Raw genomic sequence first — 19618 nt, 5'->3', positions numbered from 1 at the left:
TAACTTTGATCCAAAATTTTCACTAATAAATAATGAGTTATATGACTCAGAACATACATCACTTCACTGGAAACTTGTTGTGGCACATAACTATCTTTTGTTAGTTAAATTTGTGGTCAAATTTAGGCTCCAAATCCGAGAGAGATGTATAAATCCCGGTGGAGATAGTACAGTATTAGCACGGTTCTCTTATTAAAGTGCCACATAAAAAGGCTATCAATATCAAAGGATTCAAGAAACAATATGGCGGAGAAATTTTGGTTAGCCTACTCACGTTAGTGCCTCCACTGTGGGCTTGGATGTTCCCAAGGAGCTAGTTGAAACTTCCACAACCTGGAAACGAGAAATATCATTGGGAAAACTAAAGTTGAGTAAATAAGGACCCATACGTAAAACTAAATTTGAATTATAGGGTGTCTTTTCTGTCATCATACATAGCATCTAATGGTATACACAAACTTGGTCATATAAGTTTTCAAGAAAAGCACATTCGCAACCAACAAGGCCTGGTCATCCAACTAAATAAACAAGGCCTGGTCAGAAACAAGTAGGAATTAGGACTGAAAATTTCGACACGATGTCTTCACTATTAGGAATTTAGTTTAGCAAAATCTTACACTTTTCCTAAATAAACAAGCATGTGCATAGCCAAATTTAATTAAGTAGAAGCTGGGTGTATGCTTATTATGACTGTATCCCTTTGATGCTATATTTTGATGTCCTTTAACGTAAAAAATGTGCATAGCCAGATGGATAGAAGAGCTAGATCCGTGTAAAGCTTCCGTTTCGAATCTCATGTAGTAGTATTCAGTGTTGCCACAGCGTAGTAAAACTACTTGGTGGTCCGCTCATTTTTATTGCATGCATGGTTTTATTATGATATACACTTCTGTTTTAAACGATAAAGTGAACATGTTCATAGTTTGTTCATCACACTTCTACAGACATGCAATGCAAAATTTACTGTCGATTTAAGCAAAGGGGGTGGTTCGTTGGTCTCGAAGCCGTTGTTCTAACTGAAACGCAAAATAAGAATTTTGCACTCTCGTTAGAATTGCGCCACCATGCAGTATATAGTGGCAGAGTAATTATTCCACATTATTTTTGAATTGCCTTCGCTTCACTATTTGTTCTGCCTCGGAATGATGCATTGTGCCTCATCAGACAAAAACTCAAAAGCAGTGCACCATTTGTACTGCCCAAACTATGCAGGCAGTACAAATGATTGTGAAATTACAACAACAGTGCAAAACTGGGATGCGGTGCAAGATTGTACTGCAAGGTAATGCAAGCAGTACAATATATTGCGTGATTTTTGTGTGTGCACATTTTCCATGTTTCGATTAATAACGTCTTTCATGAAATTTGATAACCAAACAGTCAATGTAAGCAATCGGATTCTAGTTAAGCATGAAAACCCCATGCGATGGTGCTAGGATAGATAGAGCTCCTCATGGAACTCCGACAGAACCCTGGATTGAAGTGCCTATCAAAAACTAAATAAGGTACGCCTTTGTGTGTGAAGTTTCATTACCTTGTTCTCTGCGATCTCAATGTTGGAGAAAACATCAGCCACAAGGGAAGCAATCTGCAACTTGGACACCTACCAAAACACACAAAGCAATGCATATGATTAAGAGAAAGCAACGGCACAAAGCTTCATGTGAACTGCATTGCACTATCACAGCTTTAAACTACCTTGCCAGTGTCAGTGGAGGAAGTCGTAGTGCTGGACGAACCCTCTTTGGCCAGGACCAGCCCATACGAGCTCTCAGGGTCGTAGTCTTCAGTGAGTGACGCCTTGACTAGCGTGTAATTGACATCGGTCTCTACCACCTTGGCCAAAAAATCACTTAGCGGCAGAGTCTGCACGCGGGAGAAGAGGTTCGAGAAAAAAGACGTGAACCCATTAAGCACACTGTTCGTGGAAGCCCCATTGACGCCACCGGCGCCCTCGTCGTAGACCACCACAACATGTGCCACGCCGGCGAGGTCCGCAGCCTGCACTACCCGGAGCGCATCCTCGGTAGTGACCGGCCCGCCCTCTAATCCCTTCTCGACCGGGCCGACCGTGATCACCACCTTGGCCGCTGGGCCGATGGACTTGGCGATCGCCTCAGTGTCATCAAAATCCGACTCCACCGCGTTGAGCCGGCGTGCCTCCGCGGGGGATATGAGTCTGTACGCGACGGCAAGCCGAGCCAACTCCTGTGCCGACGCGAGGTCCGGAACCCCGGCGCGCACGGCGAAGCCTTGTCGCAGCAGTGTCTGTGCAATGCGGACACCCGTCTGCCCCGTGGCGCCCGCCACGAACACCGTCTGTAGGTCCTTCTTTCCCCTCCCTCCGGCAAACAGGGACCCTGTTCCCGGCGATGGGAAGGCCGGTATCAGTGACTTGGCGTCCTCAAACTTGCTGCTGAAGTCGACAAAGAAGGGGTTCTTCTTGGCCTCCTCATCCGCCCCAGGCTTGCCGGCGCCGACGCGGCAGAGGAAGGACGGGGCGCGGCGGCGGAGAGGTGAGGATAAGGGCCGGAAGGAAGGGGGGTTGGAGGTGAGCGCGGGCGGCATGGCGGGCTGACAGGCTGGCGTCAGGAGGTCGAACAGGTGGTGGGCATAGGCGCCGTGAGATGAGGAAGAGGTGACGATGGGTTGCGCGCGCGTGGGATGGCATGTCTGGATTGGGGAGGTGGACAAGGAGCCTATCGGGGGAGGCCATGTAGGCCACCGTTTATCTCCTTCGCGGGAAATCGCTGGCCGTCAGCACGCCCCACGTCCATGTCCTTGGACCCACGGCGAACATCGCATGTTTTTCCTTACCAGGTTTATAAGTATATTTTTTTTAAGCAACCAGGTTTATATATAACTAGCACAGATGCCCATGCGTTGCAACGGAAAAAACTTTTGGTGTGGATTCAAATTTAGCAAGAATTGTTCGATCTTATTCATTTCACCAACTTGCTCCACGCGCACCTTCTTTTAGTCAACTTTGACAAAGCGCTCATTTTTCTGCTCAACTGTGACAAATTCTATATCTATATCGACAGACAAACGAAAGTAAAAAAAACTTGAAAAAAAAATCTAGTGCACTCCATATCTTAAAAAGTCACAAATATGGTTACTCACCCCGTCAAAAAAGTTACTTTCCTCTCTAATGATTGTTGTTGTGATAGTGTAAACATAATGTAATTGTCGTCGTGTCTGCCAGAGTTTCACTAAAGGGAAAAAAAAGAAAAAATAGATAAAATCAAGAACCGAGGAAGAAAATTATGAAACTTAGAAACTTTTGTTTAAAATTGTACAATTAAAAATCTTAATTTTATCTAAAAATCAGATTCATAACAGAAAGTTCAAATATAAAATAAAATAATTTAATGTTAGATTTCCTACTAATTAATTCCATGATATGCATATATATATGCCTGCTTTTTAAATAGGAAGGCAATCAGCGACAATAATTATCCCCGCGTGCATCTTACTTTTTTTAGATTTGCATCTCCGCTTTTAAGTAGGAAAGCAATCAAGCTGCACTAATTGAATCATTGCCTTCCCGTGGAGTCAACTTCTTCATTTGCCTTTTTTTTCTTGGCGTTATTCCTTCCTTTCTTGTCTTTCTAATTGCAGATAATCATTTATTTCTTAGATTCTCGGGGCAGCTCTGCTTATTTTTCAGGCAATTCATAAGCAAACACATTCACGGCTTTAGAAAAAACATAATTTGCCGAATCTATACCAATGGCAACATTAGTACCACCTTGCATATATGTTTTAAATTCAAACAGAAAACGTAAATTAATGGGAAGAAGCGTATTGTGACGGTGAACCCACGGAGTTAATCCGTGCTTTATTATTAGGGAGGATCGATTGTTAGGCCACTCGAACAAAATTTGTTAAAAAATAGAAGAACGTAATTTGTCGAATCTATACCAATGGCAACATTAGTACTCCCTCTGTTTTTATTTACTCTGCATATTAGAGTTGACTGAAGTCAAACTTCGTAAAGTTTGACCAAGTTTATAGAAAACAATATAGACATTTATCATAATAAGTCTATACGATGTGAAAGTACATTCAATAATAAATCTAATGTTATTGATTTGTTATTGTATATCTTAATATTTTTGTTAATAAACTTGGTCAAAGTTTGTAAATCTTGACTTTGACCAAAGCTAATATGCGAACTAAATAAAAACGGAGAGAGTACCACCTTGCATATATGTTTTAAATTCAAACTGAAAACGTAAATTCATGGGAAAAAGTGTATTGTGACGGTGAACCCACAGAGTTAACCCGTGCTTTATTATTAGGGAGGATCGATTGTTAGGCCACTCGAACAAAATTTGTTAAAGAATAATTAAAATGGTTGTTAGACGGTTGTGTAAGTTCACCGCCCATACAAAGTGAAAATAAAGTTCTCTTGAGTTGTTATTCTGTAGATTGAATAAGTTAATGGATTTTATACTATCAAGTGATGCAACTCTCTTCTTCTTTCTATTATTAAAAGAGACCGCATGACCCTCATTTTCATGTAAGAAAATGGAATTTAAAGCTTACAATACAACGATCTTATACATCTACCCGCGCACAACCTCAATTCTCCTCTTTAAGGTTATGATTTTATCTTTTGTTTCTCTTCCTATGCAGCCATATTGTTGGGTATATTTCCCTTTTCCTAATCCTGGGCAAATGTATGACTCTCCCTTCTTATAACGAAAACAAAGCTCCTTTAGGTGGGCAGTTTCTGCCTCCATGGGCCTTCCAAAAAGAGAAAAACTACTATTTTCTCATAAAAGAAATAAATTGTCACACAACAAACCTGAAGGCTGTAAGTAACGGGCCATCATGGCATGTGGGTTGCAGCCCATCCAACAACTTTTTTTTAGAGGAAGCCCATTCGGCCACTTGTTGTATGGTAATAAATAATAACATCCCCAAAGTTGATTTTTTTTTAAATGATAAGGGTTGCCCCTTTGCCCCAAATTTTATTAAAAAGCAAAGTCAAAACCACAACAGACTGTTATTACAGAACAGAAAGTTAAACATCTCTCTCAACGAAGCTTATCAAGCATGAATCCAAAGGGAAGAGTAGACAACAGAGCTATATGAGAACCTCCACGCACACCAAAACATCAGCTCCATAATCTAACTACCCCAGCGCCATCTACATGCCAAGCGATCCTAAGTAGTTCCCCGCGATGATGGTCGAGCAGCCTCAAGCATCGGATGAGTAGCGCAGCTTGGGAGTCCGTACATAGAACCTCCATTGATGAATATGTTTCCCCACCAAATCCAGCACACACCTCATATTTCGCCACTTTCTTCCCTAGAAAACAAATTCATTCCGAAGCAACCATAAGCTCCATAAGGTAGTAGCAGAAACTAAATTAACAGCATCATAACACTTTTTCTTCTTCGAGAAGAAGATAAATGAACTAAAAGATTCAGGGATAAGCATATCAACACAATCGGATATCACTCCCCAAATTTGTCAGGCAACCACACAGTCAAATAATAAATGCTGTATACTTTCTTTCCAGATCATTACAAAAAACACACGTCAAATCCTCAACATGCTGCCGTTTTGACAAGTTATCTCTAGTTAAACTTTTGCTGTGCACCATTAACCAAAGAAACACATTTATATTTGGGGGTACTTTGGTTCTCCAGATGTAATCCTTCCAAACAGAAGTCACCCCCTCAAAATTGATCATCTTATAAAGAGATTTCACAGAGTATAAACCCTTACTTTCTAAGGACCAAACAGGTTTATCCACACCATTAGAAGGGCAAAAAACCCTAACCAGATCTAGCATTTCTTTCCACATACTTAAAGTACATTCATCTACGCATATCCTAAAGGTCAACTGCAAGTTCACACCATCCCAAACTTGGGCCACAGAAGCAACCTGTTGCTGACAAATAATGTACAAATCCCAGAACCTAGTTTTGGGTGAACAATCACCAATCCATGTGTCATGCCAAAATGACACATTCCTACCATTCCCAGGAACCCACTTATAAAAAAATGGCAGCTGAAAAAACCCAGGTGATGCTCTTACAAAAAGGGGACCCCAGTCCTGGACCAGAGAATGTTAGGTTTGTCCACATTATATTTAAACCTAAGTAGTTTTTTCCGGTCACTGTCTCTATTATCGAAAAAATGCTTACTCCAAGCAGCTAACAATGACATATTGAATTCCCTAAGATTAGGAACACCCATACCACCCCATTCTTTTTTCTGGGAAATCATTCCCCAATTGGCCAAATGGTATTTATGATTATCACCTACATTACCCCAAAAGAAGTGAGACATCTGAGATATAATAGCATCAATTGCCCACTTAGGAAATTTCATCATGGACATCAAGTAGGTAGGGATGCTGGCAATACAGGTGGTATGGAGAATAAGCTTCCCTCTGTAAGATAAATTTCTCCCCAACCACCTAGCAATGTTCCTAATGATCCTATCAATAATAGGTTGGATGTCCTCCCTTCTAAGCTTCTTATAATGCAAAGAAACACCCAAATACTTGAAGGGGAAATCCCCAATTTGACAACAAAAGATTTGAGCAAACTCCTTAGAAGTCTCCTCATCTATATGGATAGTATGAAGATCACTTTTATGGAAATTAATACACAAACCAGAAAGTTTTTCAAAACAGGCCAAGGTCCACTTGAGGTTCCTAGCATGATCAACAGAGGCTTCTAAGAAGAGCATGGTATCATCAGCATACTGCAGGCTGACCACACCACCTGGTATTACATGAGGTAAAAGCCCCTTCATCAAATCCTGACTAGCAGCTTTCTTAAGCATCTTAGAAAAGACATCAGCTACCAAATTAAAGAGTAAAGAAGATGAAGGGTCTCCTTGCTTAAGACCTTTCTGAAAATACAAGTGCTCCCTGTGTGATTTTGGTAATTCATGACAACATATCTCTTGTTGGACTAATACTTCTACCTAGTGCATTTCACATAAGTTCAACATTGGAGTGGCATGGACATGGACAAGAGGATGTGGAACCCCCTCAAGATGCTAAGAACAAATATTGGCAAAGACTCAAGACTCTACATTTTCTATTTTAGTGCAAGATCACATTGAGTCCATAGAAAAGCCAATACTATTAAAAGGGGATGAGGTATTGCTTAATGGCCTGCTTGCTCAAAGTGCTTAGTGATATGCTCCAAAACCCTCAGCCACTTTCTCACATCCACATATTTCCTAAACCTAAATGTCAAACTCAGCCCCATCGACTTTGTCTATCCAGCGCCACCGAGTTTCATCTTATCCAGCCAATGCCAAACCCTAGTCACTTTGGTCTCACCGATGGGATCTCGGTCTCACCGAGATGGGCTTGCAAATTCTCTATGACCTGTTGCAACAAAATCGGTCCCACCGAGTTTGTGCAATCGGTCCCACCGAGTTTGCTTGACCAATCCTCTGTTTGCTTATTACCAAAATTGGTATCACCGAGTTTGAGTAATCGGTCAAACCGAGTTGAGGTTTTACCCTAACCCCTGCACATCGGTCCCACCGAGATGACCAACTCGGTCCCGCCGAAAACTCTAACATTCATATTTTGACCTGAATCGATCTGACCGAGTTTGCTGATTCAGTCCCACCGAGTTTGGGAATCTGTGTGTAATGGTTAGATTTTGTGTGGAGGCTATATATACCCCTCCACCCATTCCTCATCGCAGAGGAGAGCCATCATAATGTACCTACACTTCCACTACTCATTTTCTAAGAGAGAACCACCTACTCATGTGTTGAGACCAAGATATTCCAATCTTACCATATGAATCTTGATCTCTAGCCTTTCCCAAGTTGCTTTCCACTCAAATCATCTTTCCACCAAAGCCAAATCTGTGAGAGAGAGTTGAGTGTTGGGGAGACTATCATTTGAAGCACAAGAGCAAGGAGTTCATCAACAACACACCATCTATTACCTTTCGGAGAGTGGTGTCTCCTAGATTGGTTAGGTGTCACTTGGGAGCCTCCGTCAAGATTGTGGAGTTGAACCAAGGAGTTTGTAAGGGCAAGGAGATCGCCTACTTCGTGAAGATCTACCCTAGTGAGGCAAGTCCTTCATGGGCGATGGCCATGATGGGATAGACAAGGTTGCTTCTTCGTGGACCCTTCATGGGTGGAGCCCTTTGTGGACTTGCGCAACCGTTACCCTTCGTGGGTTGAAGTCTCCATCAACATGGATGTACGATAGCACCACCTATCGGAACCACGCAAAAATCTCCATGTCTCCAATTGCGTTTGCACACTCCAATCCCGTCCCTTTACTTTCTTGCACATTGCATGCTTTACTTTCCACTGCTCATATACTCTTTGCATGCTTGCTTGAATTTTATTGTGTATGCTTGAAATTGTGTTAATGTACCACCTCAACTTGAAAAACTTAAAAACTGCCAACTTTGTTTGTTGAGGGTCTATTCACCCCTCCTCTAGACACCTCTTATAGATCCTTTTAATTGGTATCAGAGCTTTGGTCTCCATTGCTTTGGTTTAATCACCATTCGAGGAAGATGGATGAGTCTACGTTGGGGAGTCTTAGACGTAGAGTGCATGTGCTTGGTGGAGAGTTCTTTAGTGAGTGGAAAAATGAGATGCTTGGAATTTTTCATGAATATCACTTGAACAAGTACACTACTACTCCTTGTGAACCCCTTGTTGATCCCTTGCATCCTAGCCATGATGAGTCTCTTGACATGATTCGCAATCTTAGAACTGTCAATCTTATCACTAGAGGATTGCCTAGAAATTTGATTGGTCACTTGCCAACTCATGATTGTGCTTATACTATATGGAGACTTCTTGAGGAACGATTTCCTGACTATTCCTTGAAAAACATAGATGAGATTCTTCACAAGTCTATTGATTTGAATACGATGAATCCCAATGATCCTAAGTTTGGAGATTGTTTATTTGAGGTTACCAATCTTATGCATGCTAAAGGAGATGTTGGAATCATTAGCAATATTATTTCCGAAGCTATTAGAATTCATAGAGATGAACATTGTCAAAATCATATATCTAATGAATTACTCTCTCTAGGAAATGATCATTTGCAAGATGATGTCGAACATGGATACTATGATGAGGATGATGACAATGACTTTGATCTTGAAGAGTCTATGAGACACTTTGGTCTTATGGCTAATCTTTGCGGCTACATGGCCGGAGGAAAGGAATGGGTCCTTGATAGTGGATGTACCGATCACATGACCGGAGATAAAGATATGTTTCGTGAGCTTGCTGAAAACGACGACCCTTGAAAGTATGTCACTTTTGGTGATAACTCAAAGGGTAAGGTGGTTGGCCTCGGTAAGGTGGTCATCTCACATGACAGCTCCATACAAAATGTTATGCTCGTTGAATATCTTGGCTATAATCTACTTTCTGTATCTAGACTAGCTGACTTTGGTTTCAATGTCATATTTACTAAAGTAGATTGCCAAGTGTTTCGAAGAGATAATCATAAAATGATCTTTACCGGCATACATGGAGGTGATCTATACATTGTTGACTTCACTAAAAAGGCTCAAACTAGAACTTGCTTAATTGCTAAATCTTCCAAAGGCTGGTTGTGGCATAGAAGGTTAGGTCATGTGGGCATGCAAAACCTTGACAAGCTTATTAAAGGTGATCATATCCTTGGTGTTAAAGATGTCATATTTGATAAGGATAGACTTTGCAGCACTTGCCAAGCAGGAAAACAGGTTGGAGGAAGCCACCCCGTGAAGAACATCATGACCACGAGAAGACCGCTCGAGCTACTTCACATGGATCTTTTCGGTCCCAACGCTTACAAAAGCCTCGGTGGTAAATTGTTTGGGCTAGTCATTGTTGATGATTTTTCAAGAGTTACGTGGGTGTTCTTTCTTGATGATAAATCGCAGGTTCAAAAGATCTTCGAAAACTTCGCTAAGAAGTCCCAAAACCAATTTGAAGTGAAGATTAAGAAGGCTCGCAGCGACAGCGGTATGGAGTTCAAGAACGCCAGTGTGGACACCTTTCTTGACAAAGAAGGGATCTCACATGAGTTCTCGGCTATGTACACACCTCAACAAAATGGAGTTGTTGAGAGGAAGAACCGGACGCTCATCGAAATGGCGAGAACGATGCTTGATGAGTACAAGACGCCAAAACACTTTTGGGCAGAAGTGGTTAAGACAGCTTGTGATGCAATGAATCGTCTATATATGCACAAGCTACTCGGCAAGACGGCATACGAGCTCCTCACCGGTAACAAACCCCAAGTTGGATAGTTTCGGGTATTTGGTTCAAAGTGTTACATTCTTGACAAGCATCGTTGTTCGAAATTTGATCCTAAGTCCCATGAAGGTTTCCTGCTCGGTTATGGCTCAAACTCTCACACTTACCGTGTCTACAACAATTTCACCCGAAAGGTTGAAGAGACGGTAGATTTGAAGTTTGATGAATCTAACGGCTCGCAAGTAGAGCAATTACCAATTGATGTAGGTGAAAAAGATCCTTCGTAAGCAATCCAAGACTTGTCTATCGTCAAGATTCACCCAACGGAGGTGAAGGAGAGTACCTCATTTGTCCAAGTGGAAGCCTCAACCTCATGCCAAGGTGAACCACAAGTTGACTTGGAGGCATCCACAAGTGGGACACGTCAAGACGATGAGAACGAGGATGTATAACAAGATGAACCTCGACAACCTCCTTCTCCATCTCCATGGAGAACGACCACGCCAACAACAACGAAGAAAGACAAGAAGAAGAACAAGACAATGAAGAGGATGTTCCACCCCGACCAAAACAAAAGCTATCACGAGTTCGAGCAAGAGTCTCAAGAGATCATCCCGTCGAACAAATCTTTGATGATATTCAAACCGGGAGAATTACTCGTTTTATAACTTGTTTGGCTAACTTTTGTGAACATTACTCATTCATTTCTAGCATTGAACCTATGAAGGTAGAAGAAGCATTGGAAGATCCAGATTGGATAAATGCCATGCACGAAGAGCTACACAACTTTGAGAGGAACCAAGTATGGACGTTGGTTGAGAAGCCTGATGAGAAGCACAATGTCATTGGAACCAAATGGGTATTTTGGAACAAGCAAGATGAAGATGGACAATTTGTATGCAACAAGGCTCGTCTCATTGCTCAAGGCTACACTCAAGTCGAAGGTATGAACTATCGTGAGACTTATTCCCCCGTTGCTATACTTGAGTCCATTCGCATCTTACTTGCCTATGCCAATCATCATGACATTGCCTTATATCAAATGGACATCAAAAGTGCTTTTCTTAATGGTGAAATTGAGGAGAAAGTTTATGTTAAACAACCTCCCGGCTTTGTTAATCCTAAGAAACCCGACCATGTTTACAAACTTCACAAAGCTCTTTATGGTCTTAAGCAAGCTCCTAGAGCTTGGTATAAATGCTTGAATAAGTTTCTTCTTGATAAAGGGTTTGAAATTGGTAAAATTGATTCTACACTCTTTACCAAAATGGTTAATGGAGAATTATTTGTGTGCCAAATTTATGTTGATGATATCATATTTGGATCAACTAACCCTCATTTTAGTGAGAAGTTTGGGAAGCTTATGTCAGAGAAGTTTGAGATGTCTATGATGAGTGAACTCAAGTTCTTTCTTGGTTTGCAAATCAAGCAAACTAAGGAGGGAACCTTTATCTCTCAAACAAAGTATACCAAGGACTTATTCAAGAAGTTCAACATGCAAGAATGCAAAGGTATGAATACCCCCATGCCTACTAGTGGACATCTTGACTTGACAAAGGATGGCGAACTGGTTGACCAAAAGGTTTACCGCTCTATGATTGGTTCATTGTTATATCTATGTGCCTCCCGTCCTGATATCATGCTAAGTGTGTGAATGTGTACACGATATCAAGTAGCCCCCAAAGAGTGTCATCTTAAGGTTGTGAAAAGGATAGTGAGATACTTAATACATACACCAAATTTTGGCATTTGGTATCCTAAGAGGTCTTCTTTTGATCTTGTTGGCTACTCCGACCCAGACTATGCCGGTGACAAGGTTGATAGAAAGTCCACTTCGGGTACTTGTCAATTTCTTGGTAGATCTCTTGTGTCTTGTGAAGGAAATATACCCTAGAGGCAATAATAAAGTTATTATTTATTTCCTTATTTCATGATAAATGTTTATTATTCATGCTAGAATTGTATTAACCAGAAACTTAGTACATGTGTGAATACATAGACAAACATAGTGTCACTAGTATGCCTCTACTTGACTAGCTCATTAATCAAAGATGGTTGAGTTTCCTAGCCATAGACATGAGTTGTCATTTGATTAATAGGATTACATCATTAGGAGAATGATGTGATTGACTTGAGCCATTCCGTTAGCTTAGCACTTGATCGTTTAGTATGTTGCTACTGCTTTCTTCATGACTTATACATGTTCCTATGACTATGAGATTATGCAACTCACGTTTACCGGAGGAACACTTTGTGTGCTACCAAACGTCACAACATAACTGGGTGATTATAAAGGGGCTCTACAGGTGTCTCCAAAGGTACATGTTGAGTTGGCGTATTTTGAGATTAGAATTTGTCACTTCGGTTGTCGGAGAGGTATCTCTGGGCCCTCTCGATAATGCACATCACTATAAGCCTTGTAAGCAATGTGACTAATGAGTTAGTTGCAGGATGATGCATTACATAACGAGTAAAGAGACTTGCCGGTAACGAGATTGAACTAGGTATTGAGATACCGACGATCGAATCTCGGGCAAGTAACATACCGATGACAAAGGTAACAACGTATGTTGTTATGCAGTTTGACCGATAAAGATCTTCGTAGAATATGAGGAAGCCAATATGAGCATCCAGGTTCCGCTATTGGTTATTGACAGGAAACGTGTCTCGGTCATGTCTACATAGTTCTCGAACCCGTAGGGTCCGCACGCTTAAGGTTTCGATGACAATTATATTATGAGTTTATGTGTTTTGATGTACCGAAGGAGTTTGGAGTCTCGGATGAAATCGGGGACATGACGAAGAGTCTCAAAATGGTCGAGACATAGAGATCGATATATTGAACGACTATATTCGGACTTCGGAAAGGTTCCGAGTGATTCGGGTATTTTTTGGAGTACCGAAGAGTTACGGGAATTCGTATTGGGCCTTAATGGGCCATACGGGAAAGGAGAGAAAGGCCCCAAAGGGTGGCCGCACCCCTCCTCATGGACTAGTCCAAATTGGACTAGGGAGGGGGGCGCCCCTTTCCTTCCTTCTCCTTCTCCCTTCCCTTTCTCCTACTCCTACTCCAACTTGGAAGGGGGGGAATCCTACTCCCGATGGGAGTAGGACTCCCCTATGGCGCGCCTCTACCTGGCCGGCCGCCCCCTCCCCCTTGATCCTTTATATACGGGGGCAGGGGCGCACCTCTAGACATGGCAACAATTGATCTCTTGATCTCTTAGCCGTGTGCGGTGCCCCCCTCCATCATAGTCCTCCTTGATAATATTGTAGCGGTTCTTAGGCGAAGCCCTGCGATGGTAGAACATCAAGATCGTCACCACGCCGTCGTGCTGACGAACTCTCCCTTGACACTCGGCTGGATCGGAGTTCGAGGGACATCATCGAGCTGAACGTGTGCTAGAACTCGGAGGTGCCGTAGTTTCAGTGCTTGATCGGTCGGACCGTGAAGACGTACGACTACATCAACCGCGTTGTTCTAACGCTTCCGCTTTCGGTCTGCGAGGGTACGTGGACATACTCTCTCCTCTCGTTGCTATGCATCACCATGATCCTGTGTGTGCGTAGGAATTTTTTTGAAATTACTACATTCCCCAACAGTGGTATCAGAGCCTAGGTTTTATGCGTAGATGTTATATGCACGAGTAGAACACAAGTGAGTTATGGGCGATACAAGTCATACTGCTTACCAGCATGTCATACTTTGGTTCGGCGGTATTGTTGGATGAAGCGGCCCGGACCGACATTACGTGTACGCTTACGCAAGACTGGTTCTACCGACGTGCTTTGCACACAGGTGGCTGGCGGGTGTCAGTTTCTCCAACTTTAGTTGAACCGAGTGTGGCTACGCCCGGTCCTCGAGAAGGTTAAAATAGCACTAACTTGACGAACTATCGTTGTGGTTTTGATGCGTAGGTAAGAACAGTTCTTGCTCAGCCCGTAGCAGCTACGTAAAATTTGCACCAACAAAGCAGAGGACGTCTAACTTGTTTTTGCAGGGCATGTTGTGACGTGATATGGTCAAGACGTGATACTATATTTTATTGTATAAGATGATCATGTTTTGTAACCGAGTCATCGGCAACAGGAAGAAGCCATATGGTTGTCTCTTGGTTGCATAAGATGCAAGCGCCAAATAATTGTTTTACTTTATCGCTATGCGATAGCGATAGTTGCAAGAGCAATAGTTGGCGAGACGACCATGTGATGATACATTGATATAGATCAAGATGATGAAGATCATGGTGTCATGCCGGTGACAATGGAGATCATGACGATACTTTGGAGATGGAGATCAAAGGCACAAGATGATGATGGCCATATCATGTCACATATTTTGATTGCATGTGATGTTTATCTTTTATACATCTTATTCTGTTTTGATTGACGGTAGCATTTTAAGATGATCTCTCACAAATTATCAAGAAGTGTTCTCCCTGAGTATGCACTGTTGCGAAAGTTCTTCGTGCTGAGACACCACGTGATGATCGGGTGTGATAGGCTCTACGTTCAAATACAATGGGTGCAAAACAGTTGCGCACGCGGAATACTCAGGTTAAACTTGACGAGCCTAGCATATACAGATATGGCCTCGGAACACGGAGACCAAAAGGTCGAACATGAATCATATAGTAGATATGATCAACATAGTGATGTTCACCATTGAAAACTACTCCATCTCACGTGATGATCGGACATGGTTTAGTTGATTTGGATCACATGATCACTTAGATGACTAGAGAGATGTCTGTCTAAGTGGGAGTTCTTAAGTAATATGATTAATTGAACTTCAATTTTTCATGAACTTAGTCCTGGTAGTATTTTGCAAATTATGTTGTAGATCAATAGCTCGCATTGTTCCTTCCCTATGTTTATTTTTGATATGTTCCTAGAGAAAAACTATGTTGAAAATGTTAGTAGCAATGATGCGGATTGGATCCGTGATCTGAGGTTTATCCTCATTGCTGCACAGAAGAATTATGTCCTTGATGCACTGCTAGGTGACAGACCTATTGTAGGAGCAGATGTAGACGTTATGAAACGTTTGGCTAGCTCAATATGATGACTACTTGATAGTTTAGTGCACCATGCTTAATGGCTCAGAATTGGGACTTCAAAGACGTTTTGAACGTCGTGGACCATATAAGATGTTCCAGGAGTTGAAGTTAATATTTCAAGCAAATACCCGAGTTGAGAGATATGAAGTCTCCAACAAGTTCTATAGCTAAAAGATGGAGGAGAATTGCTCAACTAGTGAGCATGTGCTTAGATTGTCTGAGTACTACAATCGCTTGAATCAAGTGGGAGTTAATCTTCCAGATAAAATAGTGATTGACAGAGTTCTCTAGTCACCATCACCAAGTTACTGGAACTTCATGATGAACTATAATGCAAGGGATGACGAAAACGATTCCCGAGCTCTTCGTGGTGCTGAAATCGACGAAGGTAGAAATCAAGAAAGAGCATCAAGTGTTGATGATTGACAAGACCACTAGTTTCAAGAAAAGGGCAAAGGGAAAGAAAGGGAACTTCAAGTAGAATGACAAGCAAGTTGTCACTCCCGCGAAGAAGCCCAAAGCTGGACCAAAGCCTGAAACTGAGTGCTTACACTTCAAAGGAAATGGTCACTAGAAGCGGAAATGCCCTGGATATTTGGTGGATAAAAAGGATGGCAAAGTGAACAAGGGTATATTTGATATACAGGTTATTGATGTGTACCTTACTAGTGTTTATAGTAACCCCTGAGTATTTCATACTTGTTCGGTTGCTAAAAATTAGTAACTCGAAACAAGAGTTATAGAATAAACAGAGACTAGTTGAAAGGATCTATATGGTTGACTAGAGGGGGGGGTGAATAGGCAACTAACAATTTTTAAGCTTTTCTTTACCAAATTAAACTTTGCAACAAAATAGGTTGTCTAGATGTGCAACTAGGTGAGCAACCTATATGATGCAATAACAACTAGCACACAAGCAAGCAAGGGTGTAACAACAAGTAGGCTTGCAAAAGTAAAGGCACGAAATAACCAAGAGTGGAGCCGGTGGAGACGAGGATGTGTTACCGGAGTTCCTTCCTTTTAAGGGGAAGTACGTCTCCGTTAGAGCGGTGTGGAGGCACAATGCTCCCCAAGAAGCCACTAGGGCCACCGTATTCTCCTCACGCCCTCACACAATGCGAGATGCCGTGATTCCACTATTGGTGCCCTTGAAGGCGGCGATCGAACCTTTACACGCAAGGTTGGGGCAATCTCCACAACAATCGGAGGCTCCCAACAACAACAACACCACCACGAAGCTTCACCACAATGGAGTATGGCTTCGAGGTGACCTCAACCGTCTAGGGTGCTCAACACCCAAGAGTAACAAGATCCGCAAGGGATAAGTGGGGGGAATCAAATTTCTCTTGGTGGAAGTGTAGATCTAGGCCCTCTCAACCAATCCCGAGCAAATCAACAAGTTTGATTGGCTAGGGAGAGAGATCGGGCGAAAATGGAGCTTTGAGCAACAATGGAGCTTTGGGGGGAAGAGGTAGGTCAACTTTGGGGAAGAAGACCCCTTTATATAGTGGGAAGAACAATCCAACTGTTATCCCACTTACCAGCCCCGCACAGAGCAGTACTACCGCTGGGGAAGGGCGGTACTACCGCTCCGGGCGGTACTACCGCTCCACCCAGCGGTACTGCCGCGCTGCCTGGGGCCCTGACTCCAGGATGGTACTACTGCCAGGGAAGAGCGGTACTACCGCTCAGGGCGGTACTACCGCTTAGGCCCAGCGGTACTGCCGCGCTGCCCAGGACCCTATCGCCAGGGCGGTACTACCGCTTAGAGCGGTACTACCGCCCCTACTACCTCCCTTAGTGCTGCAAAACCCGACATGAAAAATTCGTTCGAGAATCGAGGCGGAAGTATCCCAGACGCACAGCGGTACTACGGCCGAAACACCCAAGCGGTACTACCGCTCTGAGAGTGGTACTACCGCTTGGAGCGGTACTACCGCTCTGAGAGCGGTACTACCGCTGTGGAGTTTTCGGCGGTACTACCGCTGCGGACGCGGTACTACCGCTAGGGCAAAGCAGAGCATAGTAAGGGGAAAACAGCAGCTCCAGAGATGCGGAAGGAAAGACGACGGGTGTGATAAAGATGTGTACGTGTGATTCCACCCAAGTCTTACCAAAACGGATCCCCTCTTGATAGTACGGTGACTCCTACGAAACTAGTCCACCAACAACGAAACGAAGGAGCTACACCGTCTTGAATTACAACACCGAGGGGAGGAAATCGTCTCGTGCCAATGGATGAATCTCTGAAAGAACTAACGCACACGATTAGTCCGCACAAGCATTGTCATCAATCACCAAAACATATTGGGAATAAATATGCCCTTACAATCTCCCCCTTTTTGGTGGATTGATGGCAATACGGGATTTGCACAATCTGAAAGATATAGGCTAAGCGCAAAAGTACAACTGTCCTAAAATGTAGAAGGGCTCCCCCTGGATGTGTGCTACTTAGAAAGGTGCTTTGGACTGCACGGCACAGAAGCCAGAAACAATGCTCCCCCTACATTTTAGAGACCAACTACCTAAGCATGATATGAGAGCAACATATATATAACAAGATAAGCATGGAACTCATAAGTTAGATAGACATAGATAAAGATACGAAGAGATAAGGTAGCATATGTCTCACACCATATGACTCGAGCTTAGGTCTTACTGACAGAACAAGAACTTAGGTCTCACAGACACAAACCAAATAAGACGACAAGCGAAAGCACAAACACAAACGACGAAAGACACAAGACGCAAATCCCTAAACTCTCTCCCCCTTTGGCAGCGAGACACCAAAAAGGAGAGGGAGTGATGCTACGGCTCCAGGTGAAGGTAAACGAGGGACGCCCATCAGATCTCAGAGGGATCATCTGCGGTGCCATCGTCGGCCGGGAAGTGCTCAGCATCAGAGTCAGTCCAGGGGCAGTGCTGCTGAATCCACTCCTCCTCCTCAGTAAGCTGATCCTCAGAACCACTAATCACAATAGCACCCATCTGACGCATGAGCTCCTTGTGGCGACCTCGAGCCTTCTTCGCAGCCACATGAGTCATGTACTGACCGTGAGATTCCATGCAGAACAGCTTCTTCACCTTGATCTTGAGCTTCTTGGCCCAAGAGGGCTCTGCCTCAGAAGGGACGTAGTCATCATCTTCATCCTCAGCCTCGGCCCCAAACTCCTCCTCAGTCTCCATGGCAGCAGCAGATGAAGGAACTCCAGTCCTAGGGGCCTGAGTGCCCCAGTTATCCTTCTTCCTCAGACGCTTGACATCGTGAGAAACCAAGTCTCCAAGCTCCAGCACCACCTTGGGATAGATACGATCCCAGGCCTTCTAAATGAGCAGCATAATGAACGGACCATAAATCAGGCACTTGCGCTCGGAGATAGCAGAAACCATCTCAGACCACATAACATGAGAGATATCCAAGGACTCTTCGGTGCTCTGCCCCTTCTCCCGTTGACAGAAGAGAAGCATGTCCACGAGATAAGAGTGAACCTGGTCCAGGTTCCCAATGCGAGGGAAAAGAGTTTCTCTGAAGATACGGTGAAGAATGTCCAGATAGGCAGGCAGCTCATAGGTCTCCTTCTTCATCTCATGGTTGATCCTCAGAGTGCAGTAGGGCCACAGAGCTTGCTTGTGAGTGGCATTGGCTCAACGGTGGGGGCAAAAGCCGACAGCAGACTCAAGTCCAAGATCTTCCACCCCAATCAACTGCATGAAAGCTTTCCACTTGACTGACAGCAACTTGCCATTTGTCATCCAAGTCAGAGTCTTGTCCTCATCGGTCCCAAGGTGAACCGTGGCATAGAATTGGTCCACAATATCAGCATCGTAGTCCTTGTTGAATTGCATGATCCCGAGAATGTTCAGCTGAGTGCACATCTGAAGAGCTTCACCAAAGTAGTCAGGATCATTCTCCATATGCTCGGTGTCGATGGAGTGCACGTTGACATAGAGATTCTTCTTAGCTTTGAGGACATCAAAATAGATGGCAAAATGGAACCTGTTCCAGAACGGACGGTTGACCAAGGTGGGATCTTGGTCGACTTCATACGGGTTGCGGCGGCGCCTTGCCCAGAACTCCTTGGGCGGCATTTCTGGCACGGTTTTGCTTTGCTTTGGCTTGACCCCAGGCTTCTTCTGCAGTTGGGGAGGAGGTGGAGCACTAGAAGATCCTCCGGCAGGCTCAGTGGTGCGGTAGCGCTTGGGCGAAGCACGACCGGGGTTGACACGATGAGCCTGATGCTCAGGAACCTCATCACCTGGAACCACACACACAAAACACGCAAACAACCAGAAAGAACGAGCATAAGCCACAAACACGAACAAAGAGCATCACTGA

The 19618-nt window shown here is 43.5% G+C and overlaps 1 protein-coding gene across 1 annotated transcript in view; it reads right to left on the bottom strand.

Annotated features, from left to right (window-relative positions):
- Window positions 1–2659, bottom strand: part of LOC119276653 (protein PLASTID TRANSCRIPTIONALLY ACTIVE 16, chloroplastic-like) — a 3900-nt gene extending 1241 nt beyond the window's left edge. The window contains exons 1-3 of the mRNA XM_037557776.1: window positions 1699–2659; window positions 1535–1603; window positions 275–333 (exon numbers count right to left, since the gene is read on the bottom strand). Of these exons, the coding sequence (XP_037413673.1) occupies window positions 275–333; window positions 1535–1603; window positions 1699–2568 (998 nt within the window). The 5' untranslated portion in view covers window positions 2569–2659. The remainder of the gene's footprint in view (window positions 1–274; window positions 334–1534; window positions 1604–1698) is intronic.
- Between the last annotated feature and the right edge of the window lie 16959 nt (window positions 2660–19618).

This window comes from Triticum dicoccoides, chromosome 3B, assembly GCF_002162155.2.
Source record: "Triticum dicoccoides isolate Atlit2015 ecotype Zavitan chromosome 3B, WEW_v2.0, whole genome shotgun sequence".
In the NCBI taxonomy this organism is placed as follows: domain Eukaryota; kingdom Viridiplantae; phylum Streptophyta; class Magnoliopsida; order Poales; family Poaceae; genus Triticum; species Triticum dicoccoides.
This window is presented reverse-complemented; position numbering and strand designations above follow the sequence as displayed.